The 26,343-nt window shown below is 42.5% G+C and overlaps 2 protein-coding genes across 2 annotated transcripts; both read right to left on the bottom strand.

Moving 5' to 3' along the window:
• Nucleotides 1–2,395: 2,395 nt before the first annotated feature.
• smc3 (structural maintenance of chromosomes 3) lies at nt 2,396–15,925 on the bottom strand. Its single transcript, XM_018726560.2, has 29 exons — nt 15,737–15,925; nt 14,529–14,604; nt 14,401–14,439; nt 14,054–14,121; nt 13,887–13,958; nt 13,672–13,751; nt 13,419–13,497; nt 13,162–13,279; nt 12,710–12,885; nt 12,498–12,578; nt 12,138–12,302; nt 11,543–11,664; nt 10,510–10,723; nt 10,310–10,413; nt 9,798–9,897; nt 9,045–9,205; nt 8,812–8,953; nt 8,268–8,418; nt 7,668–7,820; nt 6,770–6,921; nt 6,079–6,237; nt 5,511–5,618; nt 5,301–5,409; nt 4,953–5,200; nt 4,606–4,818; nt 4,163–4,354; nt 3,612–3,789; nt 3,328–3,434; nt 2,396–3,247 (listed from the first exon to the last, which is right to left on the bottom strand). The coding sequence occupies exons 1-29, from the start codon at nt 15,749–15,751 to the stop codon at nt 3,176–3,178; spliced, it is 3,654 nt and encodes a 1,217-aa protein (XP_018582076.2). The 5' UTR covers nt 15,752–15,925; the 3' UTR covers nt 2,396–3,175.
• Nucleotides 15,926–17,548: 1,623 nt separating this feature from the next.
• Nucleotides 17,549–23,419, bottom strand: dusp5 (dual specificity phosphatase 5). The gene is made up of 4 exons (XM_018726575.2): nt 22,949–23,419; nt 21,616–21,761; nt 20,141–20,360; nt 17,549–18,475 (listed from the first exon to the last, which is right to left on the bottom strand). The coding sequence occupies exons 1-4, from the start codon at nt 23,310–23,312 to the stop codon at nt 18,102–18,104; spliced, it is 1,104 nt and encodes a 367-aa protein (XP_018582091.1). The 5' UTR covers nt 23,313–23,419; the 3' UTR covers nt 17,549–18,101.
• Nucleotides 23,420–26,343: the final 2,924 nt, after the last annotated feature.

The raw sequence follows: 26,343 nt of genomic DNA, 5'->3' as shown, positions 1-26,343 counted from the left end.
ACTTTGAAGAGAGACCACTGGACGAAGACAGAGACCCCAGTGTTGACTACTTGTACACGGCACCTGTTGGACAACAAATTAAGTTGTACGCAGATGACGATAAACTAGGACAGATTTATGTGCAGTTCATCAAAGTGGCCCCAAGCAATCGTGAGGAACATATCATCATTCAGGAGATTCGTTCCGAAACAGTAACGCGCGCGTTGGCCAAAAAAAACTTGCTAGGTCTGAAATTTGGTTTCGTTCATAAACGGACAAGTTATCAAATGACTTTCAGCAAACCAATACTTCATCTTACGTGTTTGACGAAAATCTTGCAGCGCCACCAGTATGCCTATGTGACACCCATTCACTTGTCGCTACCGTGAATGTCATCTGACGGAAAACGGCGAACGAACAAATTTGCAATAACTCTCAATTCCCACACAAGATAAAAATTACAATTTAAAAGCGAAGATATTTTAAATTACCGGATGCAAGCCTCTAATTTCAGCCACGTACATATAGTTTCTTTACCAGGGAAGCATTACATTGATGCCACTGTATTTCTCTATCTGGCCTTATCATAGTGATTGCTGGAATATAACAAAGTTGCAGAGCGTCAAGGCTCTCTGAAATATCTAGTTTTTTACTGTTGTTTTCCCTGTGAGTGAGCCAGGCCTTCAAGCTTGCAGTCACATGAATGACACCAACCAGAGGTTACAACTAAAAATAATAGCAGGCTCCATTATCTATCGAATGCCTTTTGATACTTAGTGTCATGTGTTTTGATAAAGCTGTTGGTATTTTGATTCCTTAAAATATTTTCCAAAGGACAGGCAGCGAAAACCAAAATGAGTCCTGTTCATTCCCTCCGCCCCACATTTAAGTAAAATTTTTAGGTATAAAACCAATTACCCCCTCAGTTGAGAAGGGCTTTCGTTCTAGACAGAAACAACCGCGGTGACATACCAGATGTCAGCAACAAATCTGTGCCACACTTATCAGCATTCTTTGGTTATTACCACTCTCTTTGGCTCTAATGAGGCCTACAGCGCCCATTTTTAAATTACACTGATGACACATAACAGTGTTTATGGCCTGAAAGGTCATTAGCGTAGGCCTCCAGAAAAAATAAATCAAATTTTGTGTACTGAATGCTGAACAGACTTGCTGAATGTAAGATAAAATCTCACAGATGCACTGTTAGTAATTTTCACCAAGTTAGCAAAATTTTATTCACAATGTCCATCACTTTGTTGGACACTGTGACTTGGATGTCAGAAATTCTACATTCAACATTCTGAAAGTTTAAAAGCCATGCAGAAGAGGACACTTTTATTCAAACTACATGATTTGGCATACAAAGTTTTTCTTTTTTGCCTCTGAAGTCTGACTGCAAAACTCATGTTTAATTTTTTTTAAATATTTTATTAAACTTGTCAAATTAAATTTAAATATCATAGTTTGTTTAAGAAGGTACTAAGTCAATTTTATCCCACAAAGGGCAGTAAGAACAACACGGGCTTAAACTGGCGTCACTAGTTTGTGATTTAGCGCCATCTATTGGTGGAACCGCTCAAAGTGTCCTTGAACCGTCGGTTTTCAATAAAACTACCACTCAACAGTTACTTTTTCATTTACATATAAAACGCAGAAGTTAAAATAGATAAAGTGACACAATCCTTTATTATAATTAGAGATTTTTTCTGAATAGATTTTTTTTTTTCCCCTCGAACCACATATAAATTATCTGCGGTCAAGAAGAACCACCTTTCACTTACACTGGCTGGTACTACAAAAATCAGTGTAAGACTTTTTATAACCAAACTGATATTTACATTAAATCATTATCTGACGAGCGTAACTTGATTATTTGTGGTCTTTTTTGAAGAGCTTTGATGATTTTCCTGTATCCACACTTACCTGACCACACACAGTGTCCGTTTAAAAACGTAATTTCCGCACATCACGGCTAAGAAAAAAAGAAGCCATGTTTCAGCACATCTAATACGGACCATTAATACTCCACAATTACAACAAAATTCTCACTCGGCATAAAATAACTTACTTGAAAACTTCCTTCAGCGCCCAACCACCTTCGCTTGGTCGAAGCGCGAAGAGGTCACCGCTCTCTCGCTCGCCCGCCCGCTTTACGCGTCTGCTTTAGTCGCGCGAACGTTTTAAAACGCGCTTCAGTTTGTAGCTGGAGCGAGCGCGCGCTCACTTACTCACGCGCCGCTGCAGCGCGAGCCCGACAGCGGACAGCTCAAAGCCGGCCTTGTCAACTGTTTTACGCTGGTAAAAACAGCAACACAAAATGTAAAAAGACAAAAACCCAGTTTCAAAACAAAGGCAGAACGTTAGGACAGTAATTTTAAGAATTTGTTTATTACAACAAGATAACATGAGATGAGAAGATACAGTTAGGTGTGCACTTTTGACTAGTTACATATATTTTTAATGTCTAAAACAGCGAAGGTAAGAAAGACAGTTAAAAGCAAATAGGAATAAGAGAACCATCTGCAAAAGGAAAAAATTCACAGAACAGAAAACTGGTCAGACAAGGCAAGGGCCGCTCTGCCACAGGTGAAATGGAGTTTGCTGTTCAAAAGAAAACACAAAAACCAAATTGCTTCAAAATGCCTCTGTGGAGGACTTTGTTAACTGTTCAGCTGCATTTTTAACGGCTCAGCTTCGGTCTAAATGGAGCCCTTTATTCCAAATATGCCTTTTTGTGCCAAAAGTCTTATTTCTTTGAGAAAAAACTTAAGCAGATGTTAGTGCTTTCAAATCTGCAAACGATATACGAACAACAAGCTACTGTCTTTCTGTCAAAAATCTGTACAACACATGCAGCAATATCGAAAAGGCAACAGTTGAACATTCTAAAAGAGTGATTACAAAATGATTTCAACAATAAACAACAAGCACAACATTATAGCCAGGAGCAAATAAGTAAAGATACCTCTGGGTGGTTTTCTTTGACACATGACTACATTTTACACCACTCCTCACCAGAGCCAATTACGTGTCAAACCTCTCAAGTTAGTTTCATTAAAACTCATATTTATTCCCATTTTATCAACTCAATATGAAAGCAACAAAAATTACTGGAAATAGGGAGCACTGGGGCACAAGAAAAATAACAGCCAATCGAGCTTGAAAGAGACAGACCAAGAGAAGAGCAGGAAGGTTATCCGTGAGTAGTGTCATCCTCCACAAAGTCCTTAGCCTGCTCTGCTGATATCACATCGATGTGGCTCACCTGCAAAAGAGCAAAACACATTCGCTTGCAGTGAGAGTAAACAACATTTTGACAATGAATAAACTGGAAATGCTCCTCACCTTGTTTCGGAACTTGACTCCATAAAACTTGTCGGCAGACTCCAGAAGCTCAGGTCTGAAAGTCGTCGTGATGAACTGCGCATGTCCAGCAAGTTCCACAATCATATCTGAAAGACAGGGGTTGCGGGGGGGTGTCATCTAAAATCCATTACATAGGACTACTTTAATGTAAGATCAGCTGCCCCAGACACTGTGCTAACCATGTCCTTCCATTTACTCCATCACCATAACAAGGGGTTCAAAGAGACTAATGGGAAGGGAAGAAAACCAGACGAGTAAATTACCAGATACTGCTTTCCTGTGCTGAGCATCCAGAGCCTGGTCAATCTCATCAAACAGGTAGAAGGGTGCGGGGTCGCACTTCTGAATGGCGAAGATGAGGGCCAGTGCCACTAGGGATTTCTGTCCCCCAGACAGCTGTTGCATCTCCCTCATCTCACCCTGCTTCCCAGTAAAGGACACCTGTGTATACACATGCACAATTATCACCCAAAAATGGGACAAAAACATCAATGGATACCTGACACTTGTACAGCAAACAAACTTCAGATACTGGAATAAACATTCTTTACAGACAAACTGAAAGCTTCTGAAGTGCTCAGGGCTTTTAGTGAAACAAGGTGGGCTTCACCTGAAGTGAGTCGCCCACAGGATTTAACATTAGCAGGTGTCTGAGGTACAGACAAAAAATGGAGTAAAATATGTTGGCAAAAATTAGGCTGAAGAAACTGGCTGTTGAAAAATTACTTCTGAATGGTAGTATGTCACTTGGTTAAACAAAAAATGAATGAAGTCAAAGTTGCAAGGAGGAACATCCCATACAGAAGCTCCATACCCTAATTCCTACTCCTGTGAACTGGTCAACAGAAGGCACACTGCTCTGAGACCCTGAGCCCCTCTCACTGTCTGCTCCACCCTCTCCCTCATCCTGCGACTGGTTCCCTTCAGCATCTCCTTTCTTCATCACCAGCGTGGCCTTGCCCCCAGGGACGAGCTTCTGAAACACCTCGCTAAAGTTCTTGGACACCTGCGTTTCAGGGGAAGACGCAAACAGGTAAGCGGTTAGGGATCCAAAGCTACAGGAGCTGATGTTATGCATAAACCAACCAACCTGCGCATCTCAAAGGGTGAGCTGCTGACCACTGCTTTGGTAAAAGTATATAACAAAGATCACAGTGAAACAAAATACAAGTCCTTATTAAGGATTACATTTACCAAAGGCATTTCCCTAATCAAAACATTTAGCTGAATGATTTTTACTGGATTAAATCTGTTTACCTGTTTAAAAGTCAGCTGTATGGCCTCATACTTCCGGAGCTCCAGAACATTCATCAACTCCATTATGGACTTATAGCCCCTATCCAGCTCATCTTGCCTCTTGATCAGCTTCTCCTTCTGTTCAGAGAAGTTGACGAACTGATCCAGGGCTTTCTTGTTTACATGGCTGTACTTCTTCAGTTCTGTGTTGCACTGCTCAAGCTTGCGGAACAGCTGAAAGAACAAGAACATCAACAATGATAAAGGGAACAACTTGCGGAAGATGCAGCTTCCAGACAATCCGAGGCATGTCCTAAACTGAGCGGTCTCACTCAACACCCCAGCAATCAAGGCAAGTTGTTCATTACCTGCTTGAGCGTGAGGGTCTGGTACTTCTCAAAGGCCTCTTGCGGGAGTGAGCCTAACTCCCGGATCTTTTTCATACACTCCTCCTTCTTCTTAAGCAACATGCCCTGTCGGTTGGTCATCTTCTCCAGCTCCTTGGTGTCATGGTTGATAGCATCGTTTTGCTCCTTCTCAATGTTTTTCCAGCGCTCCATGCTCTTCAGGTGTTCCTTGATCTCAATTTCTGTCTTGTCAATGAGGGAATCCAAGTCTGTGGACAGCAATTTACTGAACATTTACTTCACAAGAAACCCCATTAAGAGCTTGACATGAAAAAAAAAAGAAAAAAAAAAAAAAAGTTGGGAAATTGCCTTCTGAGCGAGCCATGGTATCCTTTATGCGCTTGTTGATTCCATCAAGTTCAGATGTTGTTGCTGTGAGCACAGTGCCTCCCTCTGTCTCCCTGAGCTCGTTCAGCTCCTGGATGGTGAAAAAGCCCAAGTTCATGGGAAACCCAGAGCAGCCAGACACAGAGGTAAAAGGACAGCAGAGCTGTAAAATGTCACAGTACAATAACACACCTGCTCAACTTGGTCCAAACGTTTCCGCAGGTTTTCATTGAGGTACGTCTCCACTCGGGTCATTATCCCCTCCAGCTTGATTCTTTCATTTAGTAACTGCCTGTTGTCCTAAAACAAGTGAAGAATAGCCATTAAAAATGTGTAAATTTGTGTGTTTCAGGGGAAGGTCTAAAAAAATAACAATGCCAAGTTTACAAAATAACACTGACAGCACAAGTGAGGGACACCAAACTGCCCTTATTCTAAAAATTCAAGTTAACACTTCTTCGGAAGTTACATAACGAGCATGAGTAATCACAGATCTGCAGCAATCTATACAAACAACCCACTACAGAGAAAAAAACCCCATGCACAACAGTGATACTGTTTAGGTTACACTACAGCGATGACGAATGAGAGGTTTGAACCATGAGAGGTCGAGCTGGAAATGTCTTGTACATCGTTAATAGGAACAGGCCACTTCTCTCCAAGGGGCTGCTACTACATATAATGGCAGTGTGCAATCAGCCATTGGGGTAAATACTTTCTATCTCTGAGCCTCCAAACCACTGCCACCATGCAAGCTCACCTGCTGCAGCTGACGGATTTCATCATTGAGGTCATCCACTCGCCGCTGGTCCTCCAGACTGAGCTGAGACAGAAGATCTGTGCCCAGCTCAGCCTTAAGAGACTCGCGCGTTGACTCCATGGCATGTAAGCTGGCCTCCAGGCTTTGTAAGCTCCGTTGCTGAAAGGAATGGAGACGTCATGAAAAAACTGTTAGTTTAGCTGGAACAGGAACCTGTACAATGTCCAAGCACTTGGGTTTGCACAGCTATAATCTCCTGAGATGCAGTAAAAAATGGTTTTCCCATTTATTTCTTTTCAGCAAGCCATGCAACCCATACACCCAAAAAAGGTATCGCTTAAAAGCAGAGTGCTCTATATATAGTGTGTTGAGGCTCAGAATTGTAGCTCGTAATTTGACAATTTTAAAAAAACATATGTCCTCTAGAGTGGACAAAAATGAATGACAGGGTCTTATGAGGATTATAAACTTAAGATTTCCATAGACTTGTAGGCAATGTAAGGTATTACCAAAGACAAACTTTGAATGCTTCAATGTATGCAAATATCCACATACCAAAATAGGTAGTTACAAATACTTGCTTAGCACGGCATCAGTTTCACACTTTGATAGGCACACAAATGTCTAATCTCTTAAATAGCACCAGTTAAAGGCTATTTAGGATGCATTCACTTCCAAGGTTACACTTTACCTTCGGCATGAATGTTTTCTCCGACTGTTGTCTCTTTTCTTTCAGCATCTTCATCTCTGACAGAATGCTGTCACGAGAGGCCTTGAATTTCCTCTGCTGTGTCTCAATCTGCTGCATTTGATTCATTAGCTGATCAATCTCGTTATTGATACGTTCAAGGTGCTAAGGAAGTCTAAAAAAAACCAATCACTTCAGTTTTTCAGGGCTAAAATGTGCAATGAAGCTTTTAAAATCATGTGTTTTTTGCATACCCAAAAGACATCCTACTCAATATGCAGCACTAAAATGTTTTTTTTTTGTTATGCATTTACTCTATTTGTGTGCAAATGACCTCAAAGCCATAATCAATTCAGTCATTGTGCAAACAAATGTAAAACACAAATGTAGGCACACAACAAACAGCAGTCAATCAAACAAGTACAAAAGGACAACACTTCTTGCTCTGGCTCCATGTGTGGAATTCTTTAGGTGAAGCAATGACCACCAATGCACCCGTTTATCTGAAAAGGCTTTAGCTGGCTAACAGAAGACAGAGATGTTTGACAGGTTTGCTATACCCCACCTGCTGAACGTGCATGCTTTCTACTATTCCTCTCCTAAAGCTCAGAAAAAAAAGGCCTGTCCATCAACGGCTAACAGCTGACCAAGCCAATGACTCACAAAGATGCCCTTTGTGACAGCTACTAATCCGATTTAACAGAAGGGACCCTGGCATTATCTGTGCCAGCCTCCTGCTCCACTATACTCAGGAGACTTAAAGCACTTTAAAGCCACTGTTCTCCCAATGGGCTGGGATGACACACTTGTCAACATTTTTTTCTTACTCCCTACAGTAACAGAAATCGTGACAGTTGCACACTGCAAGTGGAAAAGTTACAAAGAATGCAGCAAAGGATATGTTCAATGTTCCTGCGCAGATTTTCATTCAGCTTGGCCTCCAGCTCACCCAGCTCCTCTTCGGCCTTTCTCATGTCCTTCTGGAGCTCCAAACGAGACTTCCTGGTGTCGTAGTAGCCGCCTGTGAGGGCACCCCGGTGACTCACCTGGTCACCTACAGGGGAGGGGGGGGGGAAAAAAAAAAAAAAAAAAAAATCACATCACCTCCAGCCAAGTAGCAATAACGTGCAGAACTCTACCAGAAAGGTCAATTAGGCATTTGTTCTCACTGACTATGTAAGGAATTAATCCATTCTAACATCATGGATCAGGAGGTGGTGTAGTGATTAGAGACATTACCTTCCCCTCAAAGGGCCCACGTTCCAATCCCACTAACAGTGTAGTACCCTTTAGCAAGATTCTTTTCCTGAATTTCTCCAATAAAATAAACCAGCTGTATGAATGGATGACTTACTGTAAGCAGTTTAATATAAAAACCTGACATTGTATGTTGGTTTAGAGAAAAGAATCAGATAATTAATATAACATTTGTGATCATTTTAGTAACTATCACTTTGTTCACTGATCTTAAACAAAAAGACAAAGCGGAACTAATTCACACCTTCTAAAGTGATGCAATCCATAGTGAAAGCCCTGGCCAGCTGAGTTGAGACCTCCATGCTACGACAGATGAGAGTCTTTCCAAAAACATGCTTGAAAGCCTTATCAAATTTCGGATTGTACCGCAGTTTGCTGATCATCGGGATGGCATCCTGAAAACATTAATATCAGTTGGTTATGCTTTATTCACAAACCTGACTTTACAGGTCATTTGCAAAACCAGAAACCAGAATACTGGATAAACCCAACAAAAATTTTTTAGGAAGATGCAGCTATATTATAACAATGTGTGTTCTTTGCTCAACACCTTAATATGCACTAGATGCTTCTACTAAGCTGAGCCTATAATAATACTGACTGATAGCATGAGCAGCAAGTTAGCTATAACAATGAAGACAAACTCAGCCATATGAGAGAGAAGCAGACACCAGTGCTTTCACTGCTTGTAAGACCACCATATGCTATTCAGATGAAAAACAATTCAAATGAAAACTTCATAAAACAGACATGTTTAAGAAACCCAAGAGTAAGAAGAAAAGTCCTACGTTTGTCTCTGGGTAGGCTGTGTCTCGAACATCTAATTTGTTGAGTGGCAGGAAGGTAACCTCCCCTGGAAGGTTCATCTTATTAAACTCCATCAAGATTTTCGTGCTGACCTCATCAGTCTCCACAATGTGGTAAAACAACCTGAGCGTAAAACATAGCAGATATTTCTCAAATGCCATCAAGACCCCATCCCTGCCAAAAAAAAGACACACTTAAATTCTGGCCATCTTACCTGGTCCCTGCAGTCACCTCCACACAGGTGTAAAAAGCTGGTTCACACTCAAAATTGTTCATGACAATTCCATGGTAGCCATTGATGACATGCTGGTTAATTCCCTTCCTTCGAAAGTGCTCCAACACTTTGTTTATGCTGTCAATGCCATTCAAAATGGCCTACAATAACAAGAGGAAATCATTAATAGAGTATCAAATTGTTATCGATTAGCTTTGAATATGAATGACAAAAGCTTCATTCTCCACATCATTGAGTCATAATGCAAATCTGCAGTGGACCCTGAAACAATTACCAATTTCATTTGCATCTTTAAGGCACAGGAAAAAAATATAAGATCAAAAGAAAACTATTGGCTCTCAATTTAAAATAATTTCAAAATCATTTTTAAAATCATTATATATGTGTATGAATCATATTTAAAAACTTCCAGGCAAAAGAAGAGCAGTTTGGGGATTTTTCCATCAGAGTCATTACTTTAGACCCTAGTGGGAAGAGATATTTCTATCTGTGAATGCTGAACAGTTCATATTTTTAGAAATCTCATTCACTGAATCCTCTGGCACTGCTAAGAAGAGACAATTTTCTTTTGCAACATTCCTAACAACACCGTCATCACTTCCCAACTATTTACACCGAAGCCAGTAAAACTGTCTCAGATAGTGACGTCACCTAAATATAAACGTTACTCCTACAGCCATCAACACCAGCATCACTGCCGCCCCCACAACACAGCAGTAAGGAGAGGCTGACCTTTCCGGTGGCTGCCCGCAGGAGTTGCTGTTTCTTCTCCAAGTCCTCCCGCTTTGCTGCCAGTGCCTGCTGCTCCGCATTCTCCTCCCTCCACAAGTAGCTGGGGAGAGATGGGGAGGTCGGGACTGCAAGGTACAGCTGATGCACGCAATACTTGCCCCAATCCACAACACCCTCCGCTTTTTGCTTTACGTGCCAGTACAGATCCGTCATTTTTGACACCACCTCTGAATCCAACTAACTCAGTAGTCCCCCCTTGGAAAACCCACTTTTTTTTTTCCTTTTAAACTTTAACCAGCTCGCTGGGGGCATGTGCAGTCTGTTGTCCACCCCATGTGCCTTTCAGCATAATGTCAACATTTTATGCTCTGCACAGACCCACGTCAGACATTAAATGCCAGAAAATCATGAGCAAACAAGTAATCGTGAGATGTATTACTCAACAGAAAAAACACCCCCCCACCAGGGTGTTTAAGTCACTAAAACACAGTACCCATTTTATACACACTTACTTTCTCTCACTCTGAAGCTCATCCTTTTTATTCTTCACTTCATAATACTTCTTGTCCAGTTCCTCAACTCGAGTCTTCACCTCATTCAAATCTTGATCCAGTTTCTGAGGGGTCAAAAGGACCAAAAACAGAATTACCACACAAACAAGACAAACAAGCGTCATAACGGACATCATGTGCACACTCGACTCCTTTCGTACACTGTACTGTTCAAGGTTCCTCTCTTTGTTAGCCTCTGTGTCTTCGAGGTCTTTGTGGATGGCAGCAATCTGCCGTTTCTTGTCGTTGATAGCCTGGTCCAGAGATTTGAGCTCCTTCTTGATCCACTTGTCTCGTTCTTCCTTGGAGGTGAACTGGCTGCCACGTCCCTGTTTGGCATACAAGTCTGTCCTCTCCTGTGTAGCCTGGGCCAATCTGAGTGGAAGGAAAGTAAGAGCATGGGCTTATAAGAAACAATACACTCAATTGCACACTGTCCAGTCACAGACACATGGCCATTTACTCGATTCAAGGGCACTATGGATTGTAAGACGTACCCTAGGTTTAGAGAGCTATGTTCATGAAAAAAAAAGCAACACCACCACAGGAAATTAGAGAAATCTTGAAAATTTTTCCCTAATTATTACTGAAGCTATAAATAACTTAAAAGTTATATGTAACAATGCAGAAAGATGAAATTCAAAAAAAAGCTTATTCTTCAATTTATTTATTTCCTCCTCACTACTGGCCTGTGAACCTTCTTCACAGGCCGATTCTTCTGAATGACTACTGGATTCAGAATTGCTGATGTCACTGTCTTCCCACAAAATATCACCCTCTATGCCAAACTTAGGCTACATTTAACACATGGTACTGGGAGTGGACATAACTGAAGCAATAAATGGAGTGATGCACATCCAGCTATGTCAATGACCCTAAGATGCCATCAAAAATGTAAGTCGCATTCCGGTTTTCCAGTCATTAAAATTTGAGGAAAAAAAAAAAAGTGCAATCTTTGGATCGAGGAAATACAGCAATTCACAAAGCAAGACAGACAAAAATGTTACAGAAAAACAAAGACACTTTTCAGCAATTAGTTTTAAACAGAGGTAAAGAGCAATTCTGAGTTTGTTACAAATAATTTAACACAATCTTATCCTCAGCTCTTTTCTACACTTTACTGCAGTGACATTGATCCATATCTTGAAGCTATAAATACACACAAACATACACACACACACACACACACACAACCTTGCAATGCCTCTTTCTTCTCGCTCCTTCACGGTATTAAACTTCGGCTCAGTCTCTTGCAGCTCCTTCTGTTTCTCTTCTATTTTTTCCAGAAGTTTCTGCCTTTCCTTCAGCAGCCGTTTCTAATCAAACAAATCAGGACAAATAATCATGTGACATGTCTGGCAGAATTTTCAGGAAATTGTATTACTTGCACCAGTGTTGCAAAGGAGTTTATGCACCAAAAAAAAAGCATTAGAACAAACTGGAGGGATTGTTTAACTTTGCTTTTGATAAATAGATGCATGCAGCCAATCAGTGAATTCTCAGCTAAACAATTAAATGATATTTAACCATGAAAGCCAAATGACGTGTTTGTCTCACAGTCAGATGGCCAATTCCATCAGGTGGCAGAGATCCAATTTCCACAAACCTCCCTCATGCTCTACCACCATACCCATCCTATACAGCCTAGTTGTCTCCTCTGACAAGGCCCCACCAAAGAATGAAATAAATAAATATATGCAATGTGGCACAGTAATGGAGGGAATTCTGCCATCTCAGCGCACTTGATCCGGCGCCCAAGCGGCAATGACGCAGACAGAGGCTTCCGCACCCTCTGTTCGCTGTTCCCTGCCAGCTCATCCTGCAGGTCCTTGGCCTTCAGCTCCAGCTTGGTCCGCTGCTTGATCTGCTCCTGCCTCTCGGCACTCAGCTGCTCCTTTTCTTCCTTCATGGCCGAGATCTTAGACTTCAGCTCCCGGACAACACGCTCCGTTTCCTTTAGGAAAAGGGAGAGTGTAGTGGGGTAGAGAAAGCAGAGGAGTGAGGTTGTATAACATCTCCCGATGGACTGGGGTGGGTGGGGGTGCAAATACATTATCACAGAGCTACAATGACTACAGCCCCCTTGACTACAGCAGTGTATGGTAACGGTGGCCAATAATCATGCCTTTCTCAAAGTTTCATCACTTACCTCCACTTTATCCCTGGCATCCTGCTGGGCATCACGCAGCTGCCTTGATTTGTCCCCACAGGTCTCTCGCTTAGTGGACAGCTGGAAAACACAGAAGTGTGGACAAACTGGATTGTGCATTACAAAAAAAGGCAGCCCTGCGAAAGGAAATGGGCAACATTAGAAACCTACTTCACAACTTCCAAACCTAATAAGGGAAAGCCCTGCAATACCTCATCCAGCTTGGCACGCGTCTCATTCAGCTCTTGATTGTAGATGGTGTACTCCAGTGCCCTTCTCATCTTGTCCCACTTCTGGTACTGAGCCAGCTCCTCCTTCTCATCCTCCAAGGTGTGCAGGCGTTCCTCGATATACTTCAGAAGTTCATTGATTTTCTCCCGCTTCCCCTCTGACAGGAAAGGACCACCCACCAGGTAAGTCAGAGTCCACTCACCAAATACACTGGGATTTATGCAAAATTTATCACGACAAACAATTCTGCAAGCCCAAAAGATGCGTCCAAGAAATTAGTTTCCACTGCAGGATGTTATGGAAAGTTCTAAATTTAGAGTTGTCCAACAGAACAAGTGAACTGATTAAGTAAGGGCCAAGGACAACAATTCTGACCTTTCCAGTAATGCTGAGTTTCCATCAAGCACAGCATTTCTGTTTATGCCACATTTACCTGTTTCCTTCATGAGGGAGATGCTCTCCTCTTTGCGTTCGTCATACACCCGGGTCCCTGCAACTTCCCTCAGCAACTTCAGACGCTGAGAGTCAGGGGCCGTAGCCATTTGGTTGATCTGGAAGGAACAGCCATAAGGACATATCAGCAAAAATTACAGAAGTACAACTAATCAAATGATGCATCAGTTAATTTCTTAAAACAGAAACATGGTGAATGTAAATTGATTGAACAGAAATATTTACTGATCCCCTCACCTTTCCTTGCTTCACAATATAATACGGATTACTGCGGGAAAAGCCAGCACTTTCCAGGAGATTCATTACGTCATTTTTCCTAGAATAAAGACAGTTCAACTCACTAGTGTACTTGTCCCCTCTTTGGGAAAAAATAATTTTACATACATTCCATCTTACAGCTCTTCTTTCTCTGTATACCATCCTTTTATAATAAACTGGTGTCAAATAACCTTCACAATTTAACTCTCACAAAATTCCCATGTTCACTTACGTCACCATTTTCTTATCCAAGAAGTACTGGTCTTTTTTAGCTCCAATCACACGGCGCAAGGACACTTCTTCCTTGTCAATCTGACAGGAAATGCAATATTCCATGATTAAATCACAATGTATTTTATATTTCTGACTCCACATTCACAAGAGAAGGATGTATTCCTTATGCACATGAAGAGTTTAACGGTATAAAGGTATGTCATCGAAGTTTACCGGCAACCTGTTGTCAGAATTGTCAAATATAATTTCCACAAAAGCTGAGATGACACGGGGACCAGTTCCTTCCTAAAACAACGGGAAAAGTAAAACAGTTAATCACACACAGATGAAGAGCATCACAAAAAAAAAAAAAATGAAACTGAGACACCCAAACCACTCACATGGAGCAAGGCGAGTCTCTGCTCTGGCCGAAGGTGGCTGAACTCATCGCTGAGCACAAACTGAATGGCTGTGTGAATACAAAACCAAAGTTAGGCCTGGAAAGAACACAACACATTCAAACGTGACATGTATACACATACATTATAATAACAATCAGAGAAACATGTATGCATTTTTACATGCATATGAAGACATGCTGATATATGGGCACGGGTTCATATTTATAGTTAGAATTCATAAACTTCAAAGTTCATACTCACTGCTCATGCGTTTGACAAAAAAAAAGATAGTCTTAGACACCTAACACATACTCCAACTTCCTAACACAAAAAAGAGGAGCACTTACCATAGAAAAAATTACTTTTTCCTGATCCATTTCTGCCAACTGTTAATAGAAACAAAGAGGCCACAGAATGAGACTCAAAGTTTTTCATAAAGGTGAAAGGACACCTATGATACTTTGACTAAACTCACCAATAACATTGTGTTTCGGACTGAACGGATCTACGACCGTTTGATCCCGGTAACTTCGAAAACCCTGGATAATGACCTGTCAAACAAAATAAATAAACAGTTAAACAGACAGACACCCTAACCTTCATAAGAATGTGACAATAAATTCAATTTGCTTTCTCCATCAGGAACAACAGCCGGTTCAGTATTCAGGGCCATCACCACGCAGTATGAAGGTTCCCGGTTCAAGCTCACACACACGATGTCTTCGTTGATCAAGGCACTTGCCCTCAGTTGACATGGTAAAATTTGAATCCAATGCAAAAATGTGTAAATCATTACAAATATGATTAACTGCAGTAGCCCGAGACAGTGTGAGACAAAGGTTAAAAATATCAGAAAAAAAGATTTCAGGCTCATAATGAAATGGTACTGCCATGTCTAATATGAGGCATCATGCAATATACAGAATCATATTTAATGTTGAAAATAGCTCCCAAACTGAACCTGAACTAATTAGCACAAATTCTGATTATATCAAATAATATATATATATATATATATATATATATATAAATAATATCCCTTTTCGAATGCAGGCAAGATGCAATTGTCACGTAAAAACAAACAATTGACAATGAATAATATCAACATTGAGGGGCGTGATCATGAAGGGGAGACATTCATTGCAACCAAAGCTGTAAAACTACACAGTATGATCTAACAGGTCAAATTACACATGTTCAAAATCCACTAATTACATACAGATTAAGGGATATAAAAATATGCGGGGGGGGTCATTGACATTAAAGAGACTGCTTTTTTTTAATAGCCAAGTATCATAAGGGTCAATAATAACTACAATGTGATCTGATATACACGCTGAACATATATAAAAATAGAAACGTGGCAATAATTTACGTAGATTATGGAAATGTTGTACTTAAATTTCTGATTTTTTGTTAAACTCTTCTGGTCTTGAAGCGGGTCGTCCGTGAGTTTCCCAGCACACAACACACACACAGCAGCAGCAAAATTGCTAAGAGAGCTAGCACGCTACTTTATGAAAACTCGCCTTTCACAGTTTTTTCAATTTATACACCCCGTGTCTTTACTTGCAACTGTAAGCAATTTTAACAAGAAAGTATAATTTTCTGCGAATAATTCTCACATGATAATCTCCAGAGATAGCAGGCTTCGCTAGCTAGCTGGCTAGCTTGTTAGCTTACCTGCTTAATATACATGTCTGCGCGATGTTCCTCAAACCGGTATTTAGGAAAATCCCTCTTCCTCCACGAAAGGGAAGAGGGTGAAGTTATACACGTGGAGTTTTATTTAACTAAATGCAACACATTAATTTTTAAAATACCAGAAAATATTTTTCCAACTGCCGACACAAAAACAGGGACAAAATTCAAAATGGCGAAGGGGGCGTGGCTACACGACGTAAAAGAGACTTACCAAAACAAGGGTAACACCAACTTTCTAAGTATTTATCTCACGAACTGAATATACGCAAGAGTCTTTTAATCTTGTATTGATTCATTTCAAAATTTAATTGAATATATAAAGTTTAATAGTTCATGGTGGGAAATATAGCTGAGATTTGTGGACTTTGTATGATTTCTAGTAGACCCCTAATTGAAAAGTTGGTACGATCCAGGGGTAAGAAGTTAGGCGCCAAAGCTTACGGAGTGTGTTCTACTGTAACAGTCACCGGTCTAGCGGGACATTGCAAAAAAAAATGTGAGGTTATTGTATTACAAAAGTTGCATTTTTCTGCCATTTCCCTCGATCCATATTCTCGTTGTGGAAATTAAGACGTTAAAATACGGGTTTGGTCCCGTTTCGGCAGGTCCGTCCCGTCCGTATAAAAAATAATGCTCATTTGAATTAATAATAATAAATCAAATAATTATATTTAAAGTTGTTCCACAGAAAAATTACTTGTAAAAATTTGCGTTTGCGAGCTAGTCATTGTTTTAAAAACTACAACCTAATAATGACTAGAGTTTTTAGGAATTCATATAGACAGGTGTGAACCACATTTTTTTTTTTTTTTTTTTTTTTTAATTATGCTGTTTGATGATTGTAGGCCTATTTTTCCGCAACAGACGTATGGTTATACTCTTCAACATTTATTTCCGAAGAAAAATCTAATTCAGACATGCTGCACCAAGGAAGTTATACTGTAAAGTAAAACCTCGGTGCAGTAAGTAGGTAACAGACTAGGTTTCCTTTTGACTTTCATGTCTCTTTCTCTTAATGTAATGCATAAATTGCACTTTTGCTGAGATGTACGTCGCTTTGGACAAAAGCGTCTGCTAAATGAATAAATGGAAATGTAAAGCGGTGCTGACGCACAGTAAGTAAATGTGAATTGAACACCAGAATACACATGTGCCCTGTGTGGGATTTGACAGTTCTGATCAATCAATCAGTAGCTCATCACTCCATTCTCTCCATGGGTCCCTATCTCTACATTTATTCAATCAGCTGATGGTTTTCTCCAAAGCAACTAACGTTGAGCTAATTAAAATTATTTACCCATTTATAGAACTGGCTCATTTTACTAGAGCCATTTAGGGTAAGTACATTGCTCAAGGATACTACAGCTGGAAGTGAGACTCAAACCTGCAACCTTTGGGTCTAAAGACAGCAGCTCTAACCGCCATGTTACCAGCTGTCTTCGGAGAGCTAATCCAGGGTGCTGTCTTTCCGCCGGTCCATCCCAGGTGTTTGTGAGCTTTATGAGTCAATGTGTGCATGGAATGACAACAGGTTAGTCAGCAAGGTCTGCGGAAGGAGTGCTTTCGGCATAGGAGAGACCTCCTGTGTTTATGACCAGTGTGGAGGAGATGAGCCACACCCCATCGCCTGCGGCTCTTGTCGTTACTGCATAATTTACACATTAGACCTACCTCTTTGCTTCCCTAAAATGATTAGTGAATGTGCCATCTTTCCCATTTGCGCTTTGTATGGTTTTGTGGATGCCGTAGTCTATGCCCTGCATTTGCAAAAATTCACTTAATCTTTTTTTTAAACGATGTGGTAAGTTCCAGAAAACTCTCCACAAGTTACATAACGTGTGGAGTTAATGCAGACTACGAAAATTGTTACACCGTCATCATTGGTAATATTTCATGCAATAGCCCACCAAAATGAACAGAATAAAGCCCCAATCAGAAACCTCGTACAAAAATGTTTGTCTTTTATTACATTTGTGTTTTTTTTTTTTTTTTTTTTTGGAAGAGATACCAGGACAAACTTTGAAATTACCATTTTTTTTATTTGGCAAAATTGTGTTGACAATTCCACTGAAATGTTAATGAGAAAATAAATTAATGCCTGCCCAAATTCTCAACAGGCAAAGATCACAACATCAAGGTAAGGCAGATATTGCTGTTTTTACTAAAGAAACAAAAGGCAACGGAGTCCGTATGAACGTGTTAGAGTTCTTTGTCCTTAACCCTTTCATTCTTTATCTCAGTTTCTCCTTCAAGAAAATCCAGTTTCCCTGTTCTGAAAGTGTGGACATGAGATGAACGTCCTTCTTCAAGTATTCGGAGACCAACGGGATTCTGAGCGGCAACATTAAGGCAGCGCAGTTATGGGATTTAGCTTTAACTGGTGGACTGGTGACTGAAGGGGCCCAGGTGCCAGGAAGGCATTGGGAAGATTAAACACTGAGGATTCAAAGTTTTTGTTGAAGGTGAATGACACAGTCTCTTGGCCACAGGGGGTGGCAGCAGCAGGGGAGGAAAAGATTTCAGTTTCAAACTGGAGCAACTGGCCCATAAAGCCAAAGTTCGGAGAGATGAGTGTCCGCTTTTGCTTGATGAAGTCGAACGCTTCCTCGAGCTGCAGTCGCTTGGTTTTCATGATGTAGGCCATGCAAATGGTGGGTGACCTGGAGATACCGGCTTCGCAGTGGACGAGGACCTTCCCCCCAGCCTGCTTCACACCATCTGGAGGACAAAAGTGAGGGCTTTTGTGAGGACATTGCCACTTTGTACCCACCACCAGACACCCATTCACCTTTCACTTTCGTTTTCCTTGTTATGCATGTAGCAGCACATAACATGGCTGTCATGTTTGTGGCCCGAGTGCTGACATTTCCTTCTTGATCAACAGTTCCTGAGAGCCACCCACCTCCTACAGCCCTCCAGCAATCATGGAGTCATTTTCCATGACTGCCTGCGGTCCACCTACATCAGGCCTGACTCACTGCGTTCCAAAGGCAGCTTATCGACACCGTTCATCACTTCGAAGCTCTTTATCCCGGAACTGATTTGTACTTTGAGGATCTATCCAAGAGCAGCTAAGTAGGTGATAACTATCGTGACCTCAGCTCACAACCCTAGTACCACTTGACCAACTCCTGAGCCCTCCGTTGGCAAAGGCTACACAGCTAATGTCTCAGCAGCTACCTTATAAATATCGAGCAAAGTATTTCTTTCTGTGTGGAGCTAAATGTGATTCCCAGTGTTGGTTCACAGCTCCTGGACTGAGCCACACAGCTCAGAGATGCTCCATGTCACGTAAGGCCACCTCAGTGTGATTATCTTTTCTGTGTTAAGTCTATGAATAGTTCACATCCTATATTTGTTTCACTATTACTGGAGGTCCAAGTCTTTTTGCATTTCCTATTTTATTCCTTTGCCTATTTGTCTCTTGGCCAAATGTTCACCTGCAGAAGGTGAACAGCTATTGGCACCACCCAGTCCCGGGTCCCTGCAACTGCACTCAGCAATTAGGCACAGAAATTACTAGGCAGAGCCTCCTTCATTATGTCTGTTGTCTATACCTAGAAGTAGTAAATGGCTCTTTTCTTGGTTTGTAATATACCCCCTGCAAGTTAGGTAAGCATGGGACCTTTGCTTCCATTAGATCCACAGCAACATGAGGAAAAACTGATATTTGTAAAATTTGTATTTTTCTAATGGGGGGGTGCGGTGGCGCAGTGGGTTGGACCACAGTCCTGCTCTCCGGTGGGTCTGGGGTTCTAGTCCTGCTTGGGGTGCCTTGCGGCGGACTGGCGTCCCGTCCTGGGTGTGTCCCCTTCCCCCTCTGGCCTTACGCCCTGTGTTACCAGGTTAGGCTCCGCCTCCCCGTGACCCCATATGGGACAAGCGGTTCTGAAAACGTGTGTGTGTGTGTGTGTGTGTGTGTGTATTTTTCTAAGATGACTGTATCTAAATACTGACATGGAATCCAGGTGTAATTTTCTGAGCAGTACCATTGTATATTCGTGCTGCGATTTTATTAAATAAAAACACAGACAGTTTATTTCTTCATCCATCCCTCAGAATGAAACCACTCAGTACAAATAACCATGTGGAACTGACCAAAAAAAAAAAAAAAAAAAAGTTGTTACTTCAGCACAGTCTCCCTCTGAGCATACATCAAAGATTGAAAAATCAGAGTAAAATGGTTAAATAAACATTTTAGGCAGCATATATAAAATGTATACATTTAAAACTGGTTCTCAGTAAAAGCCAGAGCAAGAATACCTCAACAACTGGACACTCAAAGGCAAGACAGCTGGAGTCATATGTTTTTCTATGACTATACATTGCTGCAACAGTTTCTTCCAGAGCACTAAGACAGCTGTGGGGGTGGGGGGTGCTTACCGATAAATTCAATAGCCTCCTGGAAATGGGAGTGAATGTCTGCTGTATGACTGTCCTCCACCGGAATCCATTTGTAATTGAAGTGACCTTTGGATGGCTCCGTGTCTCTCCGGGACACATTGAGGAGGGCTGTGATGTGAAGGTCGCCGAGATAGTCCTGCCTGGAGGCATGGTAGGCACTACCGAGGTAGAGGAAAGGCAGGATTTCCACAGGCTTCCCCTGGACAACAAAGGAGGACAAAAAGGACTTAAGAGCCATTTTTAAAAGTTAAAAACCCTCCTTTTCTAGTCCTGTTCTTTATTACCGTTTGTACAGCAGAGAACAGCCAAAGAAAATTATGGCAGGAAGATTTTATTTCTAGCAAAATCTTTAAACAGTGATCTTTCACAATAATCATGGGTTGAGACTCAATCGCACAGAACAGATCAGTCATCCTTGAGACATGTAATGGAGAAACGCCGCACTCTCCAAGAACACATTCACACTGCACTCTTCTTCTGGCAAGACATATTCTGAAGATAACCTGGGTGGGTTGTGGGTATAGCGGCGATGGCAGTACTCGTGCGACGTAGACAGGTCAGTGAGCTTAATCCATTTACGGGGAAACAAAGAGCGAGGCTGTCGTTTCGGTGGAAGTGGAGAGCGGGTTGAATTTAGGACAAAGCTCAGACGCGACAGGTGCTTATGTGTGCGCTCAAAGCATCTTCAGATGAAGAGAAGCCTATGACTCACAGGGATGTGACATCACCTTATCCCTCCTGCTTTGAGCCAAAGTACAGAGTGGAAACTGTCAGTCGTACGCATATTATGTCACAGTACGAATTACACGCGGGCCAAGTAAACCAGGCAAATGCTGCGTATATTCATAATCCTGTAAAAATGCTTCCCGAATGTATTCAGAAGAATTTCCTGGGTGTGCCGTTTTTACCATTATTTACTTTCAATACATCCTTATTATGATTCCAAGGAGCTCCGACAGCCTACAGATAAACAAAACAGATCTACTAACTACAAACATGATTATTCATATTTTTTTGTTACTGATATTTTTCACACCCTCACAAATAAGGTTTCCATTGTTAGGGAGTGTAAATTTCCTTTCAAACTGAGATTTACATAACACGGACTATATGAAATATTTAATAAGTGTCAAGTGTTTTTCAGGCCTGAAGTTGGGAGGTTCTGTTCTTAAAGGTCAACCAGCTATGGGTGATGCACTATAAATCTTATTGTACATCATAGTTCCTGTTTAACGGGTAAGGTATTTATTCAGGTGTGAGAAAACTCCACAAAGTAATCAGCAATTTTTTTTCCCAGGCTGTAAATGTCAGTTATTTTAGAAATGCTGTACTCCAAAGTGTGTAAGAGATCACGCAGATGAGGAGTGGTGGGAGAGGAATTTGCTGCCAAAGGGGAAGTGGTCACACCGAAACTGGGCTGGACAGAGGAAGCGCCACGTCGCTCCTTTCCGTACCTGATCGTAATCTGGCGTGTGCTGGGCGCCGAGTTTCTCACACAGGTTCATCCCCACCATTTTTTCGCTTTCAGTACCGCTCTGCGGGAGGGGTTTCAACTCTGTGCAGAGTTCAGGGTACTGGGAGTGGAAGTTCTCATATCCTCCTGTGGAACGAAAGCACAGAAAAGGCCATTCAGTCCAGGCTCTTTAGTTGATAAGGCTCTGATTTGTTGTGCCGTTTCCCCTTATTATTACAACACAGAGAACACATTGTTGTGGCCGGTTTATCTCCCAGGCTGCGCAGTCATAACAGGATCCCAAGATCCAGAATGCGGCAAACACAGCTTGCAAAACCCACCTTAATCTCGTTTCTTAACATCTTAATTTTATTATCCGAATTCCCCTCCCCTGGCTTTCATTCGGCCCACGCCGATCAAAAAAAATGTGCAATTTCTGATGCTTAAATAGCTCCTGTGAAAAGAGCCATGGTAACACCCAGCAGAACAGCTCAGAAATACCCTCGGAGCTGAAATCCGAAATACTGCAGCTACAGACAGTCCTGGCAGCTGTGTGACCACAGTCCTCTCGGTCTGAGTCATCAGCACCACAAGTTCATCTCCTGCAGCTCAAACACGGGCTCCTTGTACACACTCTCCATGCGGTTGCCACAACAAGACCAGTTATCTCAGCGACCGACACCGTGATGCATCCCTCCCAGATTACTGTCCTGTCAAAACTCCAGTGAAAATATTAAATTCATGTCAGCTGTGGAGCCCTTGAGCAAAGCACTTACCCTGAGCCGATGCAGTAGAAACTGCACAGCCGTATCACAAATAAATAACTGCACAGTTGATTATTCGGCGTTATTACTTGCTTTGGACAAAGGTGCCCACAGAATAGGGAGATGTTAAAAAAATGTTGTTATTTAAAGTTTACCAACTACAGTAAAGGCATGATTCTAATCTTTATTTGGCCCAGTATACACATTTTAATTGTAACTTATTGCAAATGGCTCAGTATACTACAACAATTATGTCAATTAATAAGAAAGTTGCTTGATCAAGATCTCAGATTTAAGATGGACCAGTTTATTAATCATAATTGAAACAAATTATGACAAACCCACAGCCTGATCATACTCATGATGAATCTTTTTTGGTTAGGATCACTCCCTTGGTTTATGACAGAATCACTCAACTGGGTTAACTACTGGATTTTGATAAACCGCTTAAAGAGACCCTGACAAACGGGAATTACGAAAAGTAGGCGGGTGGTGATAATTATGAGAAAACTGACAGTTACGATGATGATGAGCTTGAGGACAAAACTAGCAAAGGGCGGATGCGCTCACCTTTGAGGAAGCAGATGTTGGTCCCGCTCGCCAGGTGCGACAGCGTGTTGATCACTATCTGCGCGATGCTGTCCTTCTTCAGCTTCTGCCAGTGGGGCGTCCGGTCGTCCAGCGCCACCACGGCCGAGATGCTGCCCTCGCGAAGGCGGTACTGCGCGCGCTCGTCCGGGATCACGAAGTGGAGCGGCACGGGACCGCCGCGCGACCTGCGCACCACCACCGAGTTCAGGTTCACGTTCACGGACCCTTTGATGCTCGAGTTTGTGAATGAAAAGTAGGGGCGACAATCCACAACGAGACAGCTCCCACGTTCCTTCCTTAGGATTTTTTTAAGACGGCGGCAGTCTATGCTTTTCACCTTCATATTGCCACTCGGTCCTCGGCGGATAATACTGCAAGTGAAGTAAAATGAATTTCACGCTGGTCGTGTGGGCCAGAACAACGGGACCGCGTAGCGCGAGCACGACTACATTTCCTCTAAGGGGATTCCGGCGTGGCAAGCTTTATATGAATGGAGCCTCCGGCTTATGACGTCACTGACCATATATGGACTCCGGCGGGGCGTGGTTCTAGCAACGCCCCGCCCCCTGCCCTCCTACTCCCCGCCCGCGTTTGAATCAACAATTAGTCATAACAAAACCTGCAGGTTTCATGGCGGTATCCCACAGTCTTTGCATTTCAAAGAAGTCCTGTATAACCGCTGCTTACTTAAAAAAAACAAACAAACAAAAAAAAACATTAATAATTGTGATGAGCAAGAGTGTAACTATCCATATAAACGGACAGTTTTGACACCCATTAGACAGATGACTATGACGTCAGGATTCTGACTATCACAGACATGTTTTAAAATTTATTCACAACAACGTCGAAATGTTTCAGCGGCACAAATATGTTTGATGGATTTTTAACAGTTTTCACCTTCTGTCTCTACGGACGGATGGATGGATGAATGGAGCTCCAGCCTGGCCTCCTCTTTAGGCTCCTGTTCCATTTCCGCACGTTGTAATCTGATAATGCGGTTTAAACAGGTTTACAAGGAGGACATTCTGCGGAAGTCCACCAGCACCAGCACGGGAATATCTCTCTTTAAAGTGGTTAAAGCACTGACACGGCTCATCGACTCTCTACAGCCGAACACGTTTGTTTCCTACATGAATTTGATTCTCTTTGAAGCGTATCTTTTTTTTTTCCCTAAACGATCGAATAATGAGCGAGAACATCGCAGTGCGACGCCTGTTCCATCCTGTCTGCGACGAAGTCCATCACGATGCTGCACCTTACTGTTCATGTACCTTACTGCATTTCGTATACCATTTCGCCCACTGCAGTTTTCGGGTTTCCCTCCAGGAGGGCTCGCGGCAGCGGATGATGACAAGAAAGAGCGGCACCTTGTAATACCAGGATTAAGAGCTGCAGGCCGCGTGCCACGGGGCTCGGGTTCAACTTAATCCCCGTGAATGACATCACTGTGGTGTGGGCAGGGGGCACCCATATGCTTCACCGTCGCCTTAAGGTCGCCGCACAAGACAAAAATGGAAGTGAGCCTTTAATATCCTGCATAATTACTTATTCATTATCACGTCATCACTATTGTGTAGGGATAACTACTTTACCCCTTTTTGTTTTGAGCTGAGGTGGTTAAAGTACGGAGAGATTTTTTTAATGGTCTGACACCTTTCTCTAAAGCAACTTACAATGTTAAGATAACTATAATTATTTACCCATTTATACCGCCGGGTAATTTTACTGGAGCAATTTATGGTAAGTACCTTGCTCAAGGCTACTACAGCTGGAGGTGGGATTCTAACCTCTGAGTCCAAAGGCAGCAGTGGTAAACCACGAAACTACCAGCTGCCCCTGACACGTCCCTGTAATGCAAAATGAGCCTTAATTCAAAATATACAGGGCTCCATTAATCAAACACTATCCTGTAATTGTGATACGCGATATAATATAATTATTAACGACTTCAGGCGCATTACTGGGTTTGCGCTTGTCTGCGTGTGTCTGGTAGACGAAGAAGTCTCGTCTTCTGGTTAGCGTTTCACAGACCGACATCCCACGCACATTTTGAAGTGCGTCCTGTTCAGAGGCAAGTTATTAGTAGTTGTGCGCTCACCACAAGCCTGAAGGTGTGGCTGTGTGACTAAACGCTGTCCTAGATGACTGTGCTGCCCGTTTGCCCTAGAACAGCTCACGTGAGACACGGCCTGCGCGAAAGAGCGAAATTCAACCTCACCGGTGCGGACAACGTTAAAACGCCGAAGAAAATTAAAAGCAAAGCCGAGAACGTGATTGGCGGTGAAGGGCGTTAGATGGTTTTCGAATACCCAGCGGACAGTATGACAGCTGGCCCTCTATCTGGAGTTCAATAAATGAGTGCTCTCGGCCTGCTGTAACCGCCTAGTGTAGGTAAACACAGCCGTATCTCCCTTGTACAGAATCCCCCACTTGGAGTATTCATGGTTCCTTGCCAACCAGTTTGGACCCACTGGTGGGTGCCTGACAGATGGTGCTTACATATCTCAGATGCAAGGAAAATACACAAACAACCACACACACACACACACACACACACGCACACACACTGAGGCCTGATTGGTCATGTGCTTTGGACTGAACGGTCTCACAAGATGTGTGCTGAGCGCACGCTAGGATTATATTTGCGCTGGAGGACCCTGTAACAGTGCAGAGAGGGCACGGGGATGATTTCCCTTTGTGGTGCATCACGGGGCAGCGCGTGTGTGTGTGTGTGTGTGTGTGTGATGAGCAGCTTCCTGGCTGAGCTGTACATTCCGCAGGCGTGTTCAGATTGAGAGGAGACACAATGGCGGTTCCCCTCTGCCTTTGCAGGTGCTTCCTGATGCAATGAATGTATGCAGAGAGGATGCTAAAATAGCCCCAGCATTTCCCAAGCAGATAAAGATTACTTGCCTCTCCGTGGTTATTGTCGGCCATTGCGTGGTTGAAGAAGAATTTCCAAATAATCTGAGGGACTGTACAGTCCAGGCAAAGCAAGACATGTAAAAAATTCCGGAATAATTCCTCCTGCGCCCTGTCATGGGCTATAGCTCCACCGAAGGTGTACCGTCTCACGCCCTGTGTTTCCGGGATAGGCTCCGCTGCGTTAGGACAAGCATTATTGGTAATGGATGGATGGATGAATGGAACATATCTCTATATACAGTATATAGATATGTATACTGTATATAGAGTAATAGAGTATGGGGGTGCGGTGGGTTGGTCCAGGTCCTGCTCTTCGGTGGGTCTGGGGTTCGAGTCCCACTTGGGGTGCCTTGTGACGGCCTGGCATCCCGTCCTGGGTGTGTCCCCTCCCCCTCCGGTCTTGCACCCTGTGTGCCGGGTTAGGCTCCGGTTCCCCGTGCCCCGTC

This window comes from Scleropages formosus, chromosome 24, assembly GCF_900964775.1.
Source record: "Scleropages formosus chromosome 24, fSclFor1.1, whole genome shotgun sequence".
In the NCBI taxonomy this organism is placed as follows: Eukaryota; Metazoa; Chordata; class Actinopteri; order Osteoglossiformes; family Osteoglossidae; genus Scleropages; species Scleropages formosus.
This window is presented reverse-complemented; position numbering and strand designations above follow the sequence as displayed.